At 44.4% G+C, this 18,757-nt stretch overlaps 1 protein-coding gene across 7 annotated transcripts in view; it reads left to right on the top strand.

The window, feature by feature from the left end:
* slc12a7b (solute carrier family 12 member 7b) overlaps positions 1 to 18,757 on the top strand; it is a 71,087-nt gene that overhangs the window by 12,172 nt on the left and 40,158 nt on the right. Inside the window, exon 1 of one of the 7 annotated variants that reach the window (XM_020494541.2) lies at positions 1,336 to 1,815. The exons of 4 other annotated variants lie outside the window; for them this stretch is intronic. In XM_020494541.2, the coding sequence (XP_020350130.1) occupies positions 1,701 to 1,815 (115 nt within the window). In that variant the 5' untranslated portion in view covers positions 1,336 to 1,700. Of the gene's footprint in view, positions 1 to 1,335; positions 1,816 to 16,240; positions 17,218 to 18,757 lie in introns of those variants that run through there. 2 more of the 7 variants (XM_031836146.1, XM_031836145.1) reach the window with 2 other exon arrangements.

Genomic DNA, 18,757 nt, shown 5'->3' with positions numbered 1-18,757 from the left:
GATATGGATGAACATGGCTATGCATGTGACCATTCTGTACTGGTGGAAAACACTTGTGAGATGTGGACAGAAGAAACCGAGCAAAGCGTTGGTTAGCTTCTGCCCGTCTCCATCCTCTAGGCTACCTCCCAGTTGTGTTAGCCTAGGTAGCTAAAGCACTGCTGAGGCCTATTCTTCTTTACCGGAAGAGGAGGAATATTATCCACTCCTGGCCACCCCTGTCAGAGCCTGCCTCACTGCCTGCTTAATGCAATTTGCAATCACTGATTCCCAGAACATGTATCGGACACGACAGACGAGTGCAACTGTTTGTGCACGTCAACTCACAAGTGTGAAGAACACATAAGCTGAACAGATCAATGTTCAGTCAACAGGACATTTTCAGGATATTCTACATGCTGGGACTAAAGACAGGAAAAACGTCATTACCTGCACATACTCAGTTTTACAACTGACAAGCAGTTGGAAGTAGCACCATGGACAGATTCTCTTTCTTGCCACTGTTGGCTAGTCAAATGCAACAGGGCACCACTTGAACTGAAGAAACACACTGACCCTGAGCAGTCATTGTGTACGTGACTACAGTACCCTTTGTTTTCTGAAACGGACACGGGCTGCTGCTTCATATGCAAGTGAGAGTGCTGCTCTCGTAGCATCTATTCTCTGGACTTCCAGAGGAGGCACCCCCCTCCCCTTCCAGTATTCAGAGCCGGTTTGATCCTCCTGAACATTGGTGATATTCTGAGGAGGAGTTCCGGTTGTGTTTGACTCGGCTGTGAGAGAATAGGCCAGATGTGTCCTTGTTGCCAGAACTCTCTGTCAGCCTCCTTTGGGGCTGAAACTGGCCTGGGGCTGTTATTCTACCTGCTGAGGGAAGGGCTGTTAAAATACTAGAATGATTTAACAGTAACACAATACTTTTCTGTGGTAATTTATGTGAAGTGAGAGTTCCCATGGCTTCACACACAGCAACGCTGTATACAGTGGAGTCACATGGGCACACTATCTAAACCTCTCCAAGCCAGGCGCCATGGAGGAGAGTGTGTCCTTCCATCGCTGCCTGAAGGGGCTGTCTGGGAGGCATTGCTAACTCTTCTGAATCACACTGGAGAGATAAGCAGGACGATCAGTTTCACCAGTGGCTACCCCTCTCACTGGGGCTGATAACCCCACATAGGCTCTTATTCCAAACCCTCCTCCTCCTCTTTGTGTGTCTGTGACACAGCCCAGCTCTCTCTCTGTGAGGGTGTGTGGTTTAGAGGACCAAGGAGAGGAAGTAATGTCACCCCACCCCCGTCAGTGTAACTCTATTATCAATGCTGTCCGCTTCCTTTTTCTGTGCTCTCACACAGACAGTACTGTGTTGTGCAGTGAGTATGTGAAATACAGCTGACCCCGGGCAGATCGAGACGTTACGGTGTGTGTCGAGCCGTGCCTTCCTCTACAGGGCGGGGCAGTTTAGCGTTTCCGTATTTGGAGAGGGAGGGCTGGTCACATTGGGCACCCGGTATCCAAGCGATAGGGGTAAAAACTAAGAACTTCGAACCAACGGCAGAGCACGAGCCCAGAGGGACAGAGAGGGAGATACCTAGAATAAAAACAAAGCAAACAACTGAACAGAGGAGGCGAGAAGCAGAACCAACAAGGAGAGAGAGATAAGAGAGGGACAGGCAAAACGCTGAGAGGCACATGGTGTGAAAATGCCTACAAACTTCACAGTGGTTCCTGTGAAGGATGGCAGGAAGTCCCGGGAGGACGATGATGTAGATGACAACAATGTTTTCAGAGAGGAAGACGAGGATGCCCCCTTCCCAGGTGAGAGAAGGATTTTGGGGGCTTTTGCGCTCCACACAACTCACTCCCTCCACCCTGCAAGGGAGATGAGCACGTTACTTCAATGAGCTAGAGTATCTGTTGCTAAGTTGCGGCTGAGCATGACTCTGTAGTTGTGTTTCGTCGTATATTGGATGAACATGGTTGTGTTATCAGATACAGGTATTGGATCACGTATATTGGAAGGTGATGGTTGATAAGGGAAAGGTTGAAGCACGTCACTTTCTTGACCCTAATAAAGAAGTGGCCAGCTCATTTTAGGGATAGAATTGCTTTGGCTGTACATTTGGGCTGAACTGTGTTTTTGTTTAGTGTCATTAAGACTGTGTTTCTGCGGGTTTTGGGAATGAAGTAGATGGAGTCACACCCTTCTGGACCTCTCAACACACTCAAGTGAGAGAAGTGCTTCCGATGCCTCTTTCTTTTTGCCACGACTCCCACTTATCCTCTTTTCTCTCTCTCTCTCTCTCTCTCTCTCTCTCTCTCTCTCTCTCTCTCTCTCATCCACTTCAACAGTGCTACGCTGCCACACTTCTTCGTCTCATTGTTCCCTTCCCTCAGTCTCTCCACAGTCACGTTTGGCAGAAATAATTAGCCGTAGCATCCAGAGGCATAATAAGACACAAGTGTCTTTTTGTTCCATGAGCGTACTGCTACAAACTACTATGTGTTGCTACTACACAGCTTACCCCAGGGATGCCATGTGCTATTCTGTAGCTCAGTGGGTAGAGCATGTAAAATGTATGCATGCGTGACTAAGTCACTTTGGATAAAAGTGTCTGCTAAATTGTATTATTATTATTATTATATAGTATGCTGTTCCACTGCATCATCTTTCCCATGTTCAACACCAGAAGCAACTCTTAATTACAAGCCCTAACGAGGGAAGGTCATTAAGTTTAACTTCCCACAAGTCTGTGCTAACGAACTGCACAGAGCCCCCATTGTTGTGCCAAACAGTTGTTACTGTTTTTTAGTTTTCCTACTGTTTCACAAGGCGAGGGCCAATCAGGGTCCTCCTCCCTAATTTCCATCGCGACGCACAATTACGGCCGCCCACTGTGTGAGATTCTACAGACTGGGAAGAAGAGTGGTGTCCATTATGGTGGGTTATATAAGCTGTCTGGCAGGGGTCTGTCTGTTGGGAAGGGGTTTGAAACCCCATGCGTTGATGTTGTTGACTCTCAGACTGCGAGAAAGCAAGAGTCAGATAGCAGCCAGTGTTATTGATTGGTCTAGTTGTTGGCTAATGGGTCTGGTTTCTGCTTTATAGTACATGTATAACACTCACTCCCCTTTAATAACAATACTAGACTTTGGTTAGATCAACATGAAAAACATGGGGAAATTTGACACAATCATGACCTCTTCTTCAGGTGTTTGAGTATTGTCTTACCCCCAATATTTTGTGCTCACATCCCCACCAGATATTTTGGGAAGGCAAGCAACACCTCTGTCTCTTTCTGCCTCTCCCTCATTCTTTAGGAGTATTTAAACTGGAACTGAACACAAAGCTGACATCTGTGTCAAATTATTCCCGAGCTCAACAAAAAAAGAAGGGGGGAAAAAAACCATTTGAATAACAGGGTACAAGTAAACCATTTCAGATGTAGCATGCACTTATGCATTGCACTCAAAGGTCTACGAAGCTAAAGTCATCGTGCTTTTAGCATATTGCACTAGCCAGCCAAACTAAACAACTGGGCTAGTTCCATTGGCCTTGGCTTGGAAAAGACAGCCCTTTCTATAAACAGGTATCTTTTGTGGTTTGGATAAAACTGAATTTTGAGCTGAGCTAAATGTAGTTCTCCCCAAATGAGAAGCAGTGCCTTTTCATGTTTGTCCAAATAGGATTTACATTGACCAAAATAACCTGTGCTGATGGCATGTTTGCTCAGTGGACATGAAAAACAATGCAGTTGGATGATTTTTAACATGAGGTTGCTGCTAGCTGATTTACCATGCTTGTGTACGGCCTTCCTTCACATGGATTGGCTATAACCTACCAGTATGGACACAGTCACTGTACAGAGCAGGTGAAACATTCTGTAATGCAAAAAAACAGTAGGCACAGTGTTCAATCTGTTGTGTATCTCTGCAGGCATGTGCTTCCTGTTTTTCCCAGGTCTGGTATAGTTTAAATCCAGGCTACCTCGCCAGACTCTCTGTTGCAGTGGTGGTGTTGTTATCTCTAGCAGTACTCATGCTATGTACTGTAGATGTGCAGTAACCGTTACCAATTGATAAGCATGCAGCCAGAGTCACACTGTCTGTCTAAAGTCCTGTGTAGTACAGTATCCCCGATGTGTATTTTCACCCTGAAACTACTGTGAGATGTATCTTTATGTACAGGTAACTGCCAAAATATCGGACACGCCAACATACTGTGTCTTAATAGGGAGTTGGGCCTTGACATACAGTGGGGCAAAAAAAGTATTTAGTAGCCACCAATTGTGCAAGTTCTCCCACTTAAAAATATGAGAGGCCTGTATTTTCATCATAGGTACACTTCAACTATGACAGACAAAATGAGGAAAAAAAATCCAGAAAATCACATTGTAGGATTTTTAATGAATTTATTACTGCCCCTGTAGAGCAGTGATGTTTTGGGGCTGTTGCTGGGCAAGTGCAAATCAACTCCCTCCCAAAAATGTCTATGGGGTTGAGATCTGGAGACTGGCTAGGCCACTCCAGGACCTTGAAATGCTTCTTACGAAGCCACTCCTTCGTTGCATGGGCGGTGTGTTTGGGATCATTGTCATACTGAAAGACCCAGCCACGTTTCATCTTCAATGCCCTTGCTGATGAAAGGAGGTTTTCACTCAATCTCATGATACATGGACCCATTCATTCTTTCCTTTACACGGATCAGTCGTCCTGGTCCCTTTGTAGAAAAACAGCCCCAAAGCATGATGTTTCCACCCCCATGCTTCACAGTAGGTATGGTGTTCTTTGGATGCAACTCAGCATTCTATTTTGGTTTCATCTGACCATATGACATTCTCCCAATCTTCTTCTGGATCATCCAAATGCTCTCTAGCAAACTTCAGATGGGCCTGGACATGTACTGGCTTAAGCAGGGGGACACGTCTGGCACTGCAGGATTTGAGTCCCTGGCGGCGTAGTGTGTTACTGATGGTAGGCTTTGTTACTTTGGTCCCAGCTCTCTGCAGGTCATTCACTAGGTCCCCCCGTGTGGTTCTGGGATTTTTGCTAATTTTGACCCCATGGGGTGAGATCTTGCGTGGAGCCCCAGATCGAGGGAGATTATCAGTGGTCTTGTATGTCTTCCATTTCCTAATAATTGCTCCCACAGCCAAAATAATGGCCTGCCCGGTATTTTTCTACATTACCGTAAGCATAATGGGATGTTAATTGATTAATTAACTCAGGAACCATACCTCTGTGTGAAAGCACCTTCCTTCAATTTAGTTTGTATCCTAAAATGACCTAATGCGTCAAAATTTGGATGATCATTACAGCCAAAATGACGTTCTTTTCATCCCCGCTATGTTAAACAAAGCTGATTTCCGTGATAATTTAGCTGTTTAGGTAATGATGATAACATTACTTCAAACCACTTTTGGTGCCTTGTTAACATTTCAACAACATGAAATCAATGTCTTAAACATTGGAGGGAGAGGAGAGAGAGTTAAAGAATGAGGAGAGAGAGAGAGAGAGAAGAGGCAGAATCAAGAGACGGGTGCGGCGGCGAGTTCTTCCTGTCACTTGTCCTTGACAGGCAGCCAGTCTCAGTCGGGGGTGGGATAGAGAAGAAAACAAAGAGGATACTTAATGTTCAATAACATGGGCCTGGTTTAGTTGGAAGCTCTCTCACGACGTCAAGGTACAGGCCGACAAGGTTTAAACATTTTATTTTATTTTTAATTACGGCCTTTAATCCCTTAATTACGGCCTTTAATCTTTTAGTGTTTGACCTGATGGGGCATGGATAGGTGTAGTGATATGGTGATGACTCAACCCTGCTGTGTAATGGGCTCTGGGCCATATTACATACACAAATCTAGAACCTCCAGATATGCAAACGTTAACTAGAAACCAATGTCCAATTCCATACCAACCCTGGCCTGAAGTTTGATTTGGAATTGGGCACAACAGATGAATGGCTAAGGAGAAGTGGTTAAGGACCAGTAAGGAACTAGGCAGCTGAACAGTCAATTTCAGTCAATTGAAAATGTAACTTCCATTGTATACATTTAAAGCCAATTCGAGCAAGTTTCAACAACTTACCAGCAAACTATTGGAAAAATATACAAATATTTACATGCTTGTAAACATTACTTGCAATACAATACCGATACATGTGCTATATACAGTTGAAGTCGGAAGTTTACATACACTTAGGTTGGAATCATTAAAACTAGTTTTTCAACCACTCAAATTTCTTGTTAACAAATGATATTTTTGGCAAGTCTGTTAGGACATCTACTTTTTGCATGACACAAGTAATTTTTTCAACAATTGTTTACAGACAAATTATTTCACTTAATTCACTAAATTGACTATCTTTAAACAGCTTGGAAAATTACAGAAAATGACCATGCAGCCGTCATACCGCTCAGGAAGGAGACGTGTTCTGTCTCCTAGAGATGAACGTACTTTGGTGCAAAAAGTGCAAATCAATCCCAGAACAACAGCAAAGGACCTTGTGAAGATGCTGGAGGAAACGGGTACAAAAATATCTATATCCACAGTAAAACGGGTCCTATATCGACATAAGCTGAAAGGCTGCTCAGCAGGGAAGAATCCACTGCTCTAAAACTGCCATAAAGCCAGACTACGGTTTGTAACTGCACATGGGGACAAGGATCATACTATTTGGAGAAATGTCCTCTGGTCTGACGAAACAAAAATAGAACTGTTTGGCCATAATGACCATCGTAATGTTAGGAGGAAAAAGGGGGACGCTTGCAAGCCGAAGAACACCATCCCAACCGTGAAGCACTTGGGTGGCAGCATCATGTTTTGTGGGTGCTTTGCTGCAGGAGGGACAGATGCATTTCACAAAATAGATGGCATCATGAGGCGGGAAAATTGTGTGGCTATATTGAAGCAACATCTCAAGACATCAGTCAGGAAGTTAAAGCTTGGTCGCAAATGGGTCTTCCAAATGGACAAGACCCCAAGCATACTTCCAAAGTTGTGGCAAAATGGCTTAAGGAGAAAGTCAAGGTATTGGAGTGGCCATCACAAAGCCCTGACCTCAATCCCATAAAGAATTTGTGGCCAGAACTGAAAAAGCCTGTGTGAGCAAGGAGGCCTACAAACCTGACTCAGTTACACCAGCTCTGTCAGGAGGAATGGGGCAAAATCCACCTAACTTATTGTGGAAAGCTTGTGGAAAGCTACCCGAGTTTGACCCAAGTTAAATCATTTAAAGGCAATGCTACTAAATACGAATTGAATGTGTGTAAACTTCTGACCCATTGGGAATATGATGAAAAATAAAAGCTGAAATCACTCTCTACTATTATTCTAACATTTTCACATTCTTAAAATAATGTGGTGATCCTAAGATGGGGAATTTTTACTAGGGTTAAATGTCAGGAATTGTGAAAAACTGAGTTTAAATGTATTTGGCTAAGGAGTATGTAAACTTCCGACTTCAACTGTACTTACCAACCAACTTCTGCTGCTGGACTGCTGGCCACTCCAGTCACAGAGGTCCCTGGAAAAGATAAGAGAGCGGTGAGTTGTGAGAGAAACTCTGGGGTGGTGTCGTGACCACTGGAGTCATACACCTTAACAGTACCTACCTGGCAGCGGCGGTTACTTACCGTGACCCAGTGGTTAGCCTTGAGATTGACTATCTGGGCAAACCCCTGGGCCAGTCTTGGTACTGCTGACAGCATGGCAATGCCTCCCACCGCGAGGAAGCCTACTTCTGGATGCTGCTCCTGCAAAAGAGCTGGAGCATGGTCAATTGTAAAATTGTCTAACCAGGAGTGTGATGGAGGAACGACCTCCCGAAGGTCCTACATCCGGCCACAGAGAGCAGCTGGCCTTACCTGCCCCTGTTGGACACTAGTGATGAGAACCTCACTCGTGTCTTCTAGTCCAGTGAATGGACTTACCTGCCCCTGTTCCTCCAGTCTGACACAAGCCACCTGTGAGAACATTTGATGGATTAGTGAAGTGTTATGAAGGGGAGATATGTACTTTTCAACCGTTTTTGAAAGTATAGCCTACCTTAAGCTTGTCCCCTTCTGACACAGTATCAGACTGATCCGAACTGAATCTGGTGGATGGGATACCTCCTGGGTGTCTCGGACAGTCGATGGTAGAGTTGTTGAAATACTAAAGTTTAAGTAAATTTGCACTGCTGTCTTTCTGTTTCTCTCTCTCCAAATATTGCTGTCTTTCACTCTCTTCCCACCTCTCTCTCTCCCTGTCACGTTCTTTCTCACTTTCTTCCTCTCTCTCTCTCTCTGTCTAGCGAAGACAACTCGTTAAGGGCAGTTTAAGTTACCATAATTGCTTACACCTATCCATTTGATTGATCAGAGTTAACTTCTAGCTAGATGAAAAATGTTTGTTAAATGGTTGTATTTAACTCCTTTCAGATATCTAATAGAAATTAACTGCTTAACGTTACCCTGAATTGTGAATTTCCCTGCCCCCTTACGAATGTTGCGCCTCTTGTCGAGATCAGTGATGCCTTCGTAATACTTTGCCTGGTTGGAAAGATACAAATAAAATCTCCTCGAGGGATACCATTAAAGTGCAGTCTACATACAAACAGAAATCTACTATAACACTTAGCAAGCTATATAACGTTAGCTAAATCAAACTGTCTGTCTGGATATCTAGCTAGCTTACTAGGCAGGCTGAGGTAAGTAGCTTGCAATGTCAACATAAAATCTATCTAAAAACAGCTTAAATAATTTCTTCCTATTTAACAATTATTTTTCTGAAGCAGCAGGTAGTCAGCAGGTTGTCACCGTCAAAAACACCGTCTTTGGAGAGCAATTCTGAGGTAATAATTTTGTGTGGACTGAGCGAGCGTTTATGTGGTGAAATGGAACTAGAACTGCCCGCGTCCTCCTTCCTTCGCTACATCTACGAGGTCAAATAGAGCCAAGCAACCAGCATAGCAATGGATGCTTTGATTCATTACGCAATCTGGTCCAAATTTTGCCAGTTTTATCAACAGCCCTAGCAACAGAAGCTAGAACACATCGAGCACTTTTTGTCAGGGGGACTTTATTTGACATGACAGACCCAGTGGTGTTAGAGCAAGTGATTGGTGTGTTTTCTATGAACAAACACACCGATGCAAGGTGTTTCTGTGAGTGCCTTCCCTCGACTGAGGATTGCATAATCTAATGTGTTCATTGGGATTGTTTGCAGTTGGAGAAAGGGAGGGAGTCACATGTCACAAAAAGAGCATGGCCTCTTACACTTGTTTGCTGTAGGGTAAGTGTGTGTACTGCACAGGAAGCTGGTTGTGTATGCGGTTATGAATGAAGAGTCTCTCTTTGGTATCTCTGTTCTCTGAATAATGGGCACCCACCCTCAAGCCTTTCCCCCTCTCTCCCCCCTCACCCGGGCCTTGATCTGTAGGCCCCACCACATCCCTTCATGTCATCAGCACTGAGGGTTTTCCCAGACACACACATAAGCAGACCCGCATGCTCACACACAAACACAGCGACAGGTTACACATCCCCATCCAGATTCACAGAGTAACGTTGGTACAACATGGCTGCGAATGCTTTTGCACTCATTTGATTGACAGGCTCTGTATCACTGGTTTGTTGGTAAAAAGCGGTTGAACGGATTTGTTGAGAGTCTGGGACGAGAGAGCTACGGTGGCCTCCTCCAATCACACATTCTGTTTTTTTAAGCCCTATGAACCCGCCCCACAAAGCCCCCCTCCTGGGTGCTTGACCCTCAATGTGGCGCAACTGATAAGCCTCCTGCATGTTTCTCCCCCTCACATTGGCAGACTATTACTTAACACAAGTTGGTTTCCATGCTATATCCTCAGGAAATGGCTCAACACCAACCTGCTCTGAGTAGAACATATTCAACAATAGCCTACATTTGATTGAATGACCATATCTCTACATGCTTGAACCCTTTGTCATAAGGGCTTACATAGTCTAGCAGATGTCATAAACAGCTAATGACAGCATACGTCAGCTCATAGCAACCGTATGTAATGTCATTATTATGATGACAGAATTATAGGCCTTATAAAATAGGGTTAAATTACAAAACGGCCATGTAACCTACTTCAAAAACAATCAAATGCACATCCTCCACTGGTGAAAGTGAAAATCACTCAGTCTGGACTCGGTCTCTCTCTCTCTACTAGTTTCAGATTGGCCCGAGGGTTAGGAGAGAAATGAGATGTGTGTTCTGTACTGTACTAGGCCAGTCTGAAACTAAAAACACTGGGCAGTGTTTTTAGAGTCTTACCTGGGACTGAAGGTGGGAGAGGGAGAGAGAGAGCCATGTCTGCCGGTTGGTGCATAGCTTTTCATCATCTCATTATCTCTCTGGCTTTGTCTGTCTTTTTTTCTCTTTATCCCTCCCGTATTTCTCTTTCTCCCTTCCCTATTTCTCTTTCTCCCTTCCCTATTTCTCTTTCTCCCTTCCCTATTTCTCTTTCTCCCTTCCCTATTTCTCTTTCTCCCTTCCCTATTTCTCTTTCTCCCTTCCCTATTTCTCTTTCTCCCTTCCCTATTTCTCTTTCTCCCTTCCCTATTTCTCTTTCTCCCTCCCCTATTTCTCTTTCTCCCTCCCCTATTTCTCTTTCTCCCTCCCCTATTTCGCAACAAAGCATCCTTCACTCATGCTGCCAAACATACCCTTGTAAAACTGACCATCCTACCAATCCTCGACTTTGGCGATGTCATTTACAAAATAGCCTCCAATACCCTACTCAACAAATTGGATGCAGTCTATCACAGTGCAATCCGTTTTATCACCAAAGCCCCATATACTACCCACCATTGCGACCTGTACGCTCTCGTTGGCTGGCCCTCGCTTCATACTCGTCGCCAAACCCACTGGCTCCATGTCATCTACAAGACCCTGCTAGGTAAAGTCCCCCCTTATCTCAGCTCGCTGGTCACCATAGCATCTCCCACCTGTAGCACACGCTCCAGCAGGTATATCTCTCTAGTCACCCCCAAAACCAATTCTTTCTTTGGCCGCCTCTCCTTCCAGTTCTCTGCTGCCAATGACTGGAACGAACTACAAAAATCTCTGAAACTGGAAACACTTATCTCCCTCACTAGCTTTAAGCACCAACTGTCAGAGCAGCTCACAGATTACTGCACCTGTACATAGCCCACCTATAATTTAGCCCAAACAACTACCGCTTTCCCAACTGTATTTAATTTTAATTTATTTATTTATTTTGCTGCTTTGCACCCCATTATTTTTTATTTCTACTTTGCACATTCTTCCATTGCAAAACTACCATTCCAGTATTTTACTTGCTATATTGTATTTACTTTGCCATCATGGCCTTTTTTGCCTTTACCTCCCTTCTCACCTCATTTGCTCACATTGTATATAGACTTGTTTATACTGCATTATTGACTGTATGTTTGTTTTTACTCCATTTTACTCTGTGTCGTTTTATCTGTCGAACTGCTTTGCTTTATCTTGGCCAGGTCGCAATTGTAAATGAGAACTTGTTCTCAACTTGCCTACCTGGTTAAATAAAGGTAAAAAATAAAAAAAATTCACAGAGGGCGGCAGTGTAGCCTAGTGGTTAGAGCATTGGACTAGTAACCGAAAGGTTGCAAGTTCAAATCCCCGAGCTGACAAGGTACAAAATCTGTCGTTCTGCCCTTGAACAGGCAGTTAACCCACTGTTCCTAGGCCGTCATTGAAAATAAGAATTTGTTCTTAACTGACTTGCCTAGTAAAATAAAGGTAAAATAAAAATTTTATCTTTATCCCTCCCCTATTTCTCTTTATCACTTCCCTATTTCTCCCTTCCCTATTTCTCTTTATCCCTCCCCTATTTCTATTTACCCCTCCCCTATTTCTCTTTATCCCTCCCCTATTTCTCTTTATCCCTCCCCTATTTCTCTTTAGCCCTCCCCTATTTCTCTTTAGCCCTCCCCTATTTCTCTTTAGCCCTCCCCTATTTCTCTTTAGCCCTCCCCTATTTCTCTTTCGCCCTCCCCTATTTCTCTTTCGCCCTCACTCAGTCTCCCTCCTCTCTTTCGCTCCTTCTCTCTGGAGGCCAGCCCAGCAGCAGGGCGCCCGTCAGAATCACGTGCTTCTTCATCAGCTTCCCGACTTGACACACACACCACCACTCTTCTGCTTTCTCTGTCCTCCCTCTGTGCTCTTCTGTTTAGATTCCTGGGTGTGGCTACAGTGCTGGCTATACTACTGGTGCTGGTTTATTTCTCCTCTGACTCCACTCAGGGCCTGTGGATGGCTTTAACTGCATTTTAATGTGGACAGTACTTCTTACTCTCCCACCACTAAGTGGTCTTCGATCGACACTGTTGACATTCTGCTGTTGTTCATTCTCACTAGATATTTTTGAGTTGGGAAAACAAGAGAACCGGAAGTGTTATGGGGCATTAGGTAGTAGGTTTTACATCCATTACGCCCACTAATGAGATCCACTGACTGTGGATAATGCAACCAAATGAAGTGGGAACTGTAGTTCTCTTGTTTGTTGCCTTAGTTTAACAAGTTCAAATCTATTAGAGAGGAACATCCACTAGTTCTCCTGAGTCCTGGTAAATTTGCTGATTCACTCCGTCCATTGCGTCAAGTTATTAAAGTGGTCAGCCCGCAGCTTGTTTTCCTACGTTTATGGTTTGGCTGCTGTGACAACCATGGGTTCTGGAATTTAGAAGGGGAAACTGGAAAACACCTGGTTCCTACTTGAACCGATCAAATCCCTGTTCGTTGCTTTGCCAAATACCGTTAGGAAGTGTACATTGCATTGATGCTTATTGAGAGGGCAATCTTAGACAAAAAGTAGCCTTTGTTTTGGTGCAATCGTGCTTTTCATCACGATCACACAAAGGACGATCTCTTGTTAAGAAGTGTGCGTGTGTGTGTGTGTGTGTGTGTGTGTGTGTGTGTGTGTGTGTGTGTGCTTGCATGCACCAGGGCCACGTTCAGTTGAAAAACACTCTCGAACATTGCAGATAGAAATGTCATGAATAGAGCCGACCTTATTCCTTATTCAACAGTCCATTTCTATCTGAATGTTCCAAAATGTTGCGTCCTGCTGAACGCGCCCCAGTACCTGAAGCATCTCCGACCTACCTAACAGTGACACCCTCTGGAGAAGCCTGGACTTTTCTCCATCCTGTTCATCTCTCCATTAACCCTTGTGTTTTAGAATCTATTGAGAATGAGTGGCTTTTGTGTAAACTTCTTCCTTACCACTCTCAGGAGTTAATGACAAGATGTTCTGAAAATCTTTAAATAAAGTATTGGGGAGAAAAAAAAAATAAAAAAGATACAAAAAAAAAAGATTTTTATCACGTGATGTGTGACTTCACCAGTTTAAGGAACTACACTTTTTCCCACAAATGCAATGGCAAATTTCACAACCATTTTATTTCAGCATCTCTATCATCAGTTGAGGTTACAAGCTTTCATTGCTGGCTTATTTTTCCAAACACAGTCATGACTTTATTTAGGCCTATTGTTTGTTGAAGAATTGATCTTTTAACAGTTTTTATTGATGGTATATTTTATTCCTGTGAATGTGTGTGAATGAAAGAACGTCTCTTGTGGTATTAATAAAACAATGACTTTTTCACTGAACAAATTCATGTTTAAATGTATCCAATTTCATGCAATTTATATTAGTAAATTAGATCATAGCTATCATGGTAGAATTGTATTTCATCAGAGGACACAGAGTTAATCAAGCCAGTATGTGAACACTTCTGTTAGAGGAAACCATAGAAACATTGTGTTCCATCCGTGAGTTGAACAAAAGCATCACAGGCGTTTTCATTTGCCTGAACACTTTCAACAGACCCTACATCCTCTTCAGATCAACCCTCACCTGGGCAAAGGGGAGAGTGGTTATTGGTTTGTTTCGCCTTAGTAATGGTCTGCTCGTCTCTGCTCACATAACGCTGGCCGGACACATCTCTCTCTCTGACAGACTAACTAAACGGCCCTGAGACAACCTACTGCCCTGAAATACTTGTAGCAATTGCCTAGGATCCATTCAGTTGCATCTCTATGTAACGTTACAAGGAGGAGCACTATGTAACGTTACAAGGAGGAGCACTATGTAACGTTACAAGGAGGAGCACTATGTAACGTTACAAGGAGGAGCACTATGTAGCGTTACAAGGAGGAGCACTATGTAGCGTTACAAGGAGGAGCACTATGTAACGTTACAAGGAGGAGCACTATGTAACGTTACAAGGAGGAGCACTATGTAACGTTACAAGGAGGAGCACTATGTAACGTTACAAGGAGGAGCACTATGTAACGTTACAAGGAGGAGCACTATGTAACGTTACAAGGAGGAGCACTATGTAACGTTACAAGGAGGAGCACTATGTAACGTTACAAGGAGGAGCACTATGTAACGTTACAAGGAGGAGCACTATGTAACGTTACAAGGAGGAGCACTATGTAACGTTACAAGGAGGAGCACTATGTAGCGTTACAAGGAGGAGCACTATGTAGCGTTACAAGGAGGAGCACTATGTAACGTTACAAGGAGGAGCACTATGTAACGTTACAAGGAGGAGCACTATGTAACGTTACAAGGAGGAGCACTATGTAACGTTACAAGGAGGAGCACTATGTAACGTTACAAGGAGGAGCACTATGTAACGTTACAAGGAGGAGTTTTGGGATGATATACGCTAGTAGATATATTAGGCTATGTACCTTCTTTATAGTCGATGCTGCTTGCATTATGATGTATGTGTGAGTAAATGATGTCAGTTGGTTTAAGCATCATTGAGCCTCCAGCTCATCGCCCCCAGTTGACCCACCCTCTCTCTCTGTCCTTCTATCCCTTCTCACTCACTCACTTACTCACTCGGTCACTCACTCACTGTTACGTAATGGACAACAGTGATTTACCTGATAGTCTTAAAAGCTTACAGCTTCACAGAGTACAACAGACCTGACAGAGCCTCAGTAAGCCAAGCTCCCTCCCTCGACTCACCAAAGCATCCCTATTTTTTTGTATTTCACTTTTGGTGACCGCACTGTATCTCTCTTTCACCTCCATTATAAATGCACACTATGCAGCACAGCCTATACTTTAGGTTGACAGTCAAACTCTCCTCAGTTTTGCTTCATTGACAACGTGTAGGTAGTTCATCCAAGGCCATTTCAGAGGGGACATCAAGATGCAGTCAATCCAATCCAAGTGACTGGATGGCAAAGCCAGGTCGTTCTCGTACTACTGTTCAGCCTCTGACCAGTGACCACCATAGTTCCCACCATAGCGTTCTATGGTGTTCTATATTGCTTGTCCCTACCAGAGCACAGAGTTCAGTGGTGTGTTTTATTAAAAGGACAGGATTTGGCTAATCTGGTTAAGTGATTTACTGTCTAGTTCACATGGTTTTAGAGAGGTGATTAATGGGCATTGGACTTGGGCATTACAGTTCTCTCTCTCTCTGCCTGGTTACAGGTACAACGCTTGGCAAACCAGTCCACCATGTTGGCATCCTTTTGAATTCTAAATCTCAAACCAGATTCGTTAAACTCTTCCTAGGACGACTTAGGCTATGGGCTGTTCTGACACTGTCATTGACAGCCCTTTTGCTTGAAAAGTCAGGTAAAAAAGTCCTTAGAATATGCAACTGTTTCTCATGGAAAAATGTATAGGGAAAAACAGTTTACCAGACCATGTCCTCTTGCTACAGGTAATACTTTTAGATTGGGTTCTATTGTTTTGCACAGAAGTCTGTTGCAATACATCGACTGATTTAGAGAGAGTGTCAAAAGGCAAAGTAATGTTTTATCGTATCGTTGTTTTACTGTGTGGTTGTTTTGACCACAGTGATCTAAGGTTGGGATTAGGCTCATCTCACTAAGTCCCAGTAGTGAGGTTACACCAACTGTCCACCTCCGACACCTACAGTACCATGTGACTAACGTGCAGTCCAGGAGCAAAGTTGTCATATGTCAAACCCTAGTAGAACTTGCATTGATCAGCTTTAGCCGGCACCCTAGCGCAGGCGCAGGCACCCTAGCGCAGGCACCGGCACCCTAGCGCAGGCAACGGCACCCTAGCGCAGGCACCGGCACCCTAGCGCAGGCACCCTAGCGCAGGCGCAGGCACCCTAGCGCAGGCGCAGGCACCCTAGCGCAGGCGCAGGCACCCTAGCGCAGGCAACGGCACCCTAGCGCAGGCACCGGCACCCTAGCGCAGGCACCGGCACCCTAGCGCAGGCACCATACACTAGGCATCATCCCCTTCTATACTCCAAACATCCAACTTCACATCCAACTGCAAAGTCAACTGAAAGTCCAACGACAGTTAAACTCATAATGTTCTCAAACCCAATTCTCCACTTCACTCTCACATTATTCTTGCGATAAGTGCCCTTGTTTTATCAACCTTGCTCGATGCAAAATATTCAGTCATTGATTGCACTCTAGCTTTTGCTGTTTTGTAATGAATCTGACCTGTCATGGACCAGAGGCACTTGCTTAGCCATGCAAGGGGCTTTCCCACGAAGGTCTCCGTTTTGTTTCAAGGCAGGCAGATCGTGGATAATGTCCCTTGTAGGCATTTAGGACAGAATGTGTGTTACCATGTAGGCAATTGTGTTTGTGTTCTGAGGATGCGAGTGTCTGTACTGTCTGCCTGCAGGATGTGTGTGGTAATGTAAACCCTTGTTTCTGCTCTGTTCAGAGGCTTGGAATATAATGTAGCGCTAGCTGTTCATGGGTAGAGGAGCAGCTGCACATCTCTCCCTCCCTCCTGCTACTTGTCTCTCTCTCACTCATCCCCTCTCCAACTCCAACTCTCACTTTCTCCCTCTTCCTGCCTTCCTCTGGCCCTCTTTTGCTGCTCCTCCCCTTTGAGTGTGTGTGAGAGGGAGAGAGAGAGGGAGAGAGAGTGTGAGGCGGTGATGATCAGGAGTGGGGTGGGGGCTGGGATGCGTGGCTGCTGCCATCTCCATCAGCCAGTGTCTCTCTCACACACACACACACATATATGCACACACACACACACACACACACTGAGCTGGTCCTCACTCACAGAGCGCTCAGCGACGTAGCGTCTCTAACATAGCCACACAGCTCCCGTCCTCTCCTCCATCACCTGGGACCCCCATAACAGCAGCAGCACTACAGGGACGTCTCCCCCTTCAGCCCCTCTCCACTCCAGCATGGAGCAAGGGGAAGGCTCGCAGTCGCGACGGAGGGGTAAGTGCCTGGGCGACTCTCACCTGGAGGATTTTTTTTTACCCCCTAGAGTCAGACTTCTATCTCGCTACGCTTGACTTTCTTACCCCCCTACATGCAGCCTGCTACCTAGTTATCATGGGCTGCAAAGGCTGTTGTACTAACCTATTGATTGGCTATTGACGGAGCGTTCTATGGTGTTCTATAGGTTTTCTGTAGTTGTCTGCTTTATGGTTTTGTTTTGTGTTCATTTCTCTCTTGTAGAATGTTTTACATTTTGCATTTTATTCATTTAGCAGACGCTCTTATCCAGAGTGACTTACAGTTGTGAGTGCATACGTTTTTCCAAACTTGGTATTTTATGTGGATTTATTTACCTGGGATGACATTTGATGTCTGTACTGGGCTTGAGTTGGAGTAAGGCGAGGTAAAGCGATTGAAGGGAATAGTTTCTGACTCCCACTCTTTCTCTCTCTCGTTCCGTGAACCATAGGCAAACTAACATTGGGAGTGCTAGGAAGCTTACTGTACAGAGCTTCCACTGAGGGGAGCTTAGCGGTTATAAATAGTGTGTGTGTGTGTGTGGCCATTTATTACCATAGAGACTGAGACGCTTGGCCTCCCTATTAGTTCACTGCTACCTGAAGCTCAGTCACACAGCACAGGTGCACGGTTTCCCTTCTTTCTTGTCTTCCTACTCCTCTCTGTTTGAAGGAAGCATAAATATCGATTCGTTTTGCAGAGGGATGTTCAACAATATTCCTGATTTCTGACTTGGAAGGTTTCTTTTGCTGTGGATCGGTTGCTGTTCCAATTTTGATACTAGCTAAACATAGGACTTAGAATGAGGTAATGCACAGTGTTGGCCATGTATTGCATTCTAAGTGGCATGCAATTGTGGATTTTGGAACATAGACTTTATAGCATGGGTATTCAAATCTTGCCTCACGAGGTCAGGAGGTATGCTGTTTTTGTGTGCACCCACCTGGTGTCTCAGGTCTAAATCTTTCCCTGATTAGAGCAGGGATTCCCAAACTTTTTCACTCAGGCCACCCTTCCAGCACTCAGGCCCCCTCGGGTGTCTAATTCTATGGGAACAAGCACTGTTCATGACACACTGTTCACACCCCTCCTGTAGGCGGAGAGAAAATTGAACAGGTTTTAAGCTTATTTCCTGCAATTCTACACATTTTGTCATGGGGTGCAGAGTATATTGCAGTTTTAAAAGTACATTTTCTTGCAATTCCATACATTATGCCATGCCTAATGTGTATTCATGTGATATCTGAGTGACTCAAACATTACAATAAAATCTCATGTCTAAAAAAACCTAGCTAAAAAATATTAGCTGACATGAGCTAGTTGATCTGGACAAATGATAAATATCTCTCTATGGTATGTAATGACTGACATGACAAGAGGAACACTGATTATGTACTACCCATTTTCAAAATGACACGATGTGCGTTCTACTATTACAGCGTTCAAGAGTAAGTTGAAAGCCGGACTGAGTAATGGAGTCTATGGAGTCTCACTTCCTTGTTGGCAACTCATTTGGCTA

Source organism: Oncorhynchus kisutch, linkage group LG11 (genome assembly GCF_002021735.2).
Source record: "Oncorhynchus kisutch isolate 150728-3 linkage group LG11, Okis_V2, whole genome shotgun sequence".
NCBI classification, from domain to species: Eukaryota; Metazoa; Chordata; class Actinopteri; order Salmoniformes; family Salmonidae; genus Oncorhynchus; species Oncorhynchus kisutch.
The sequence above is the reverse complement of the archived record's forward strand: the minus strand, read 5'-3'. Positions and strand labels throughout refer to the sequence as shown.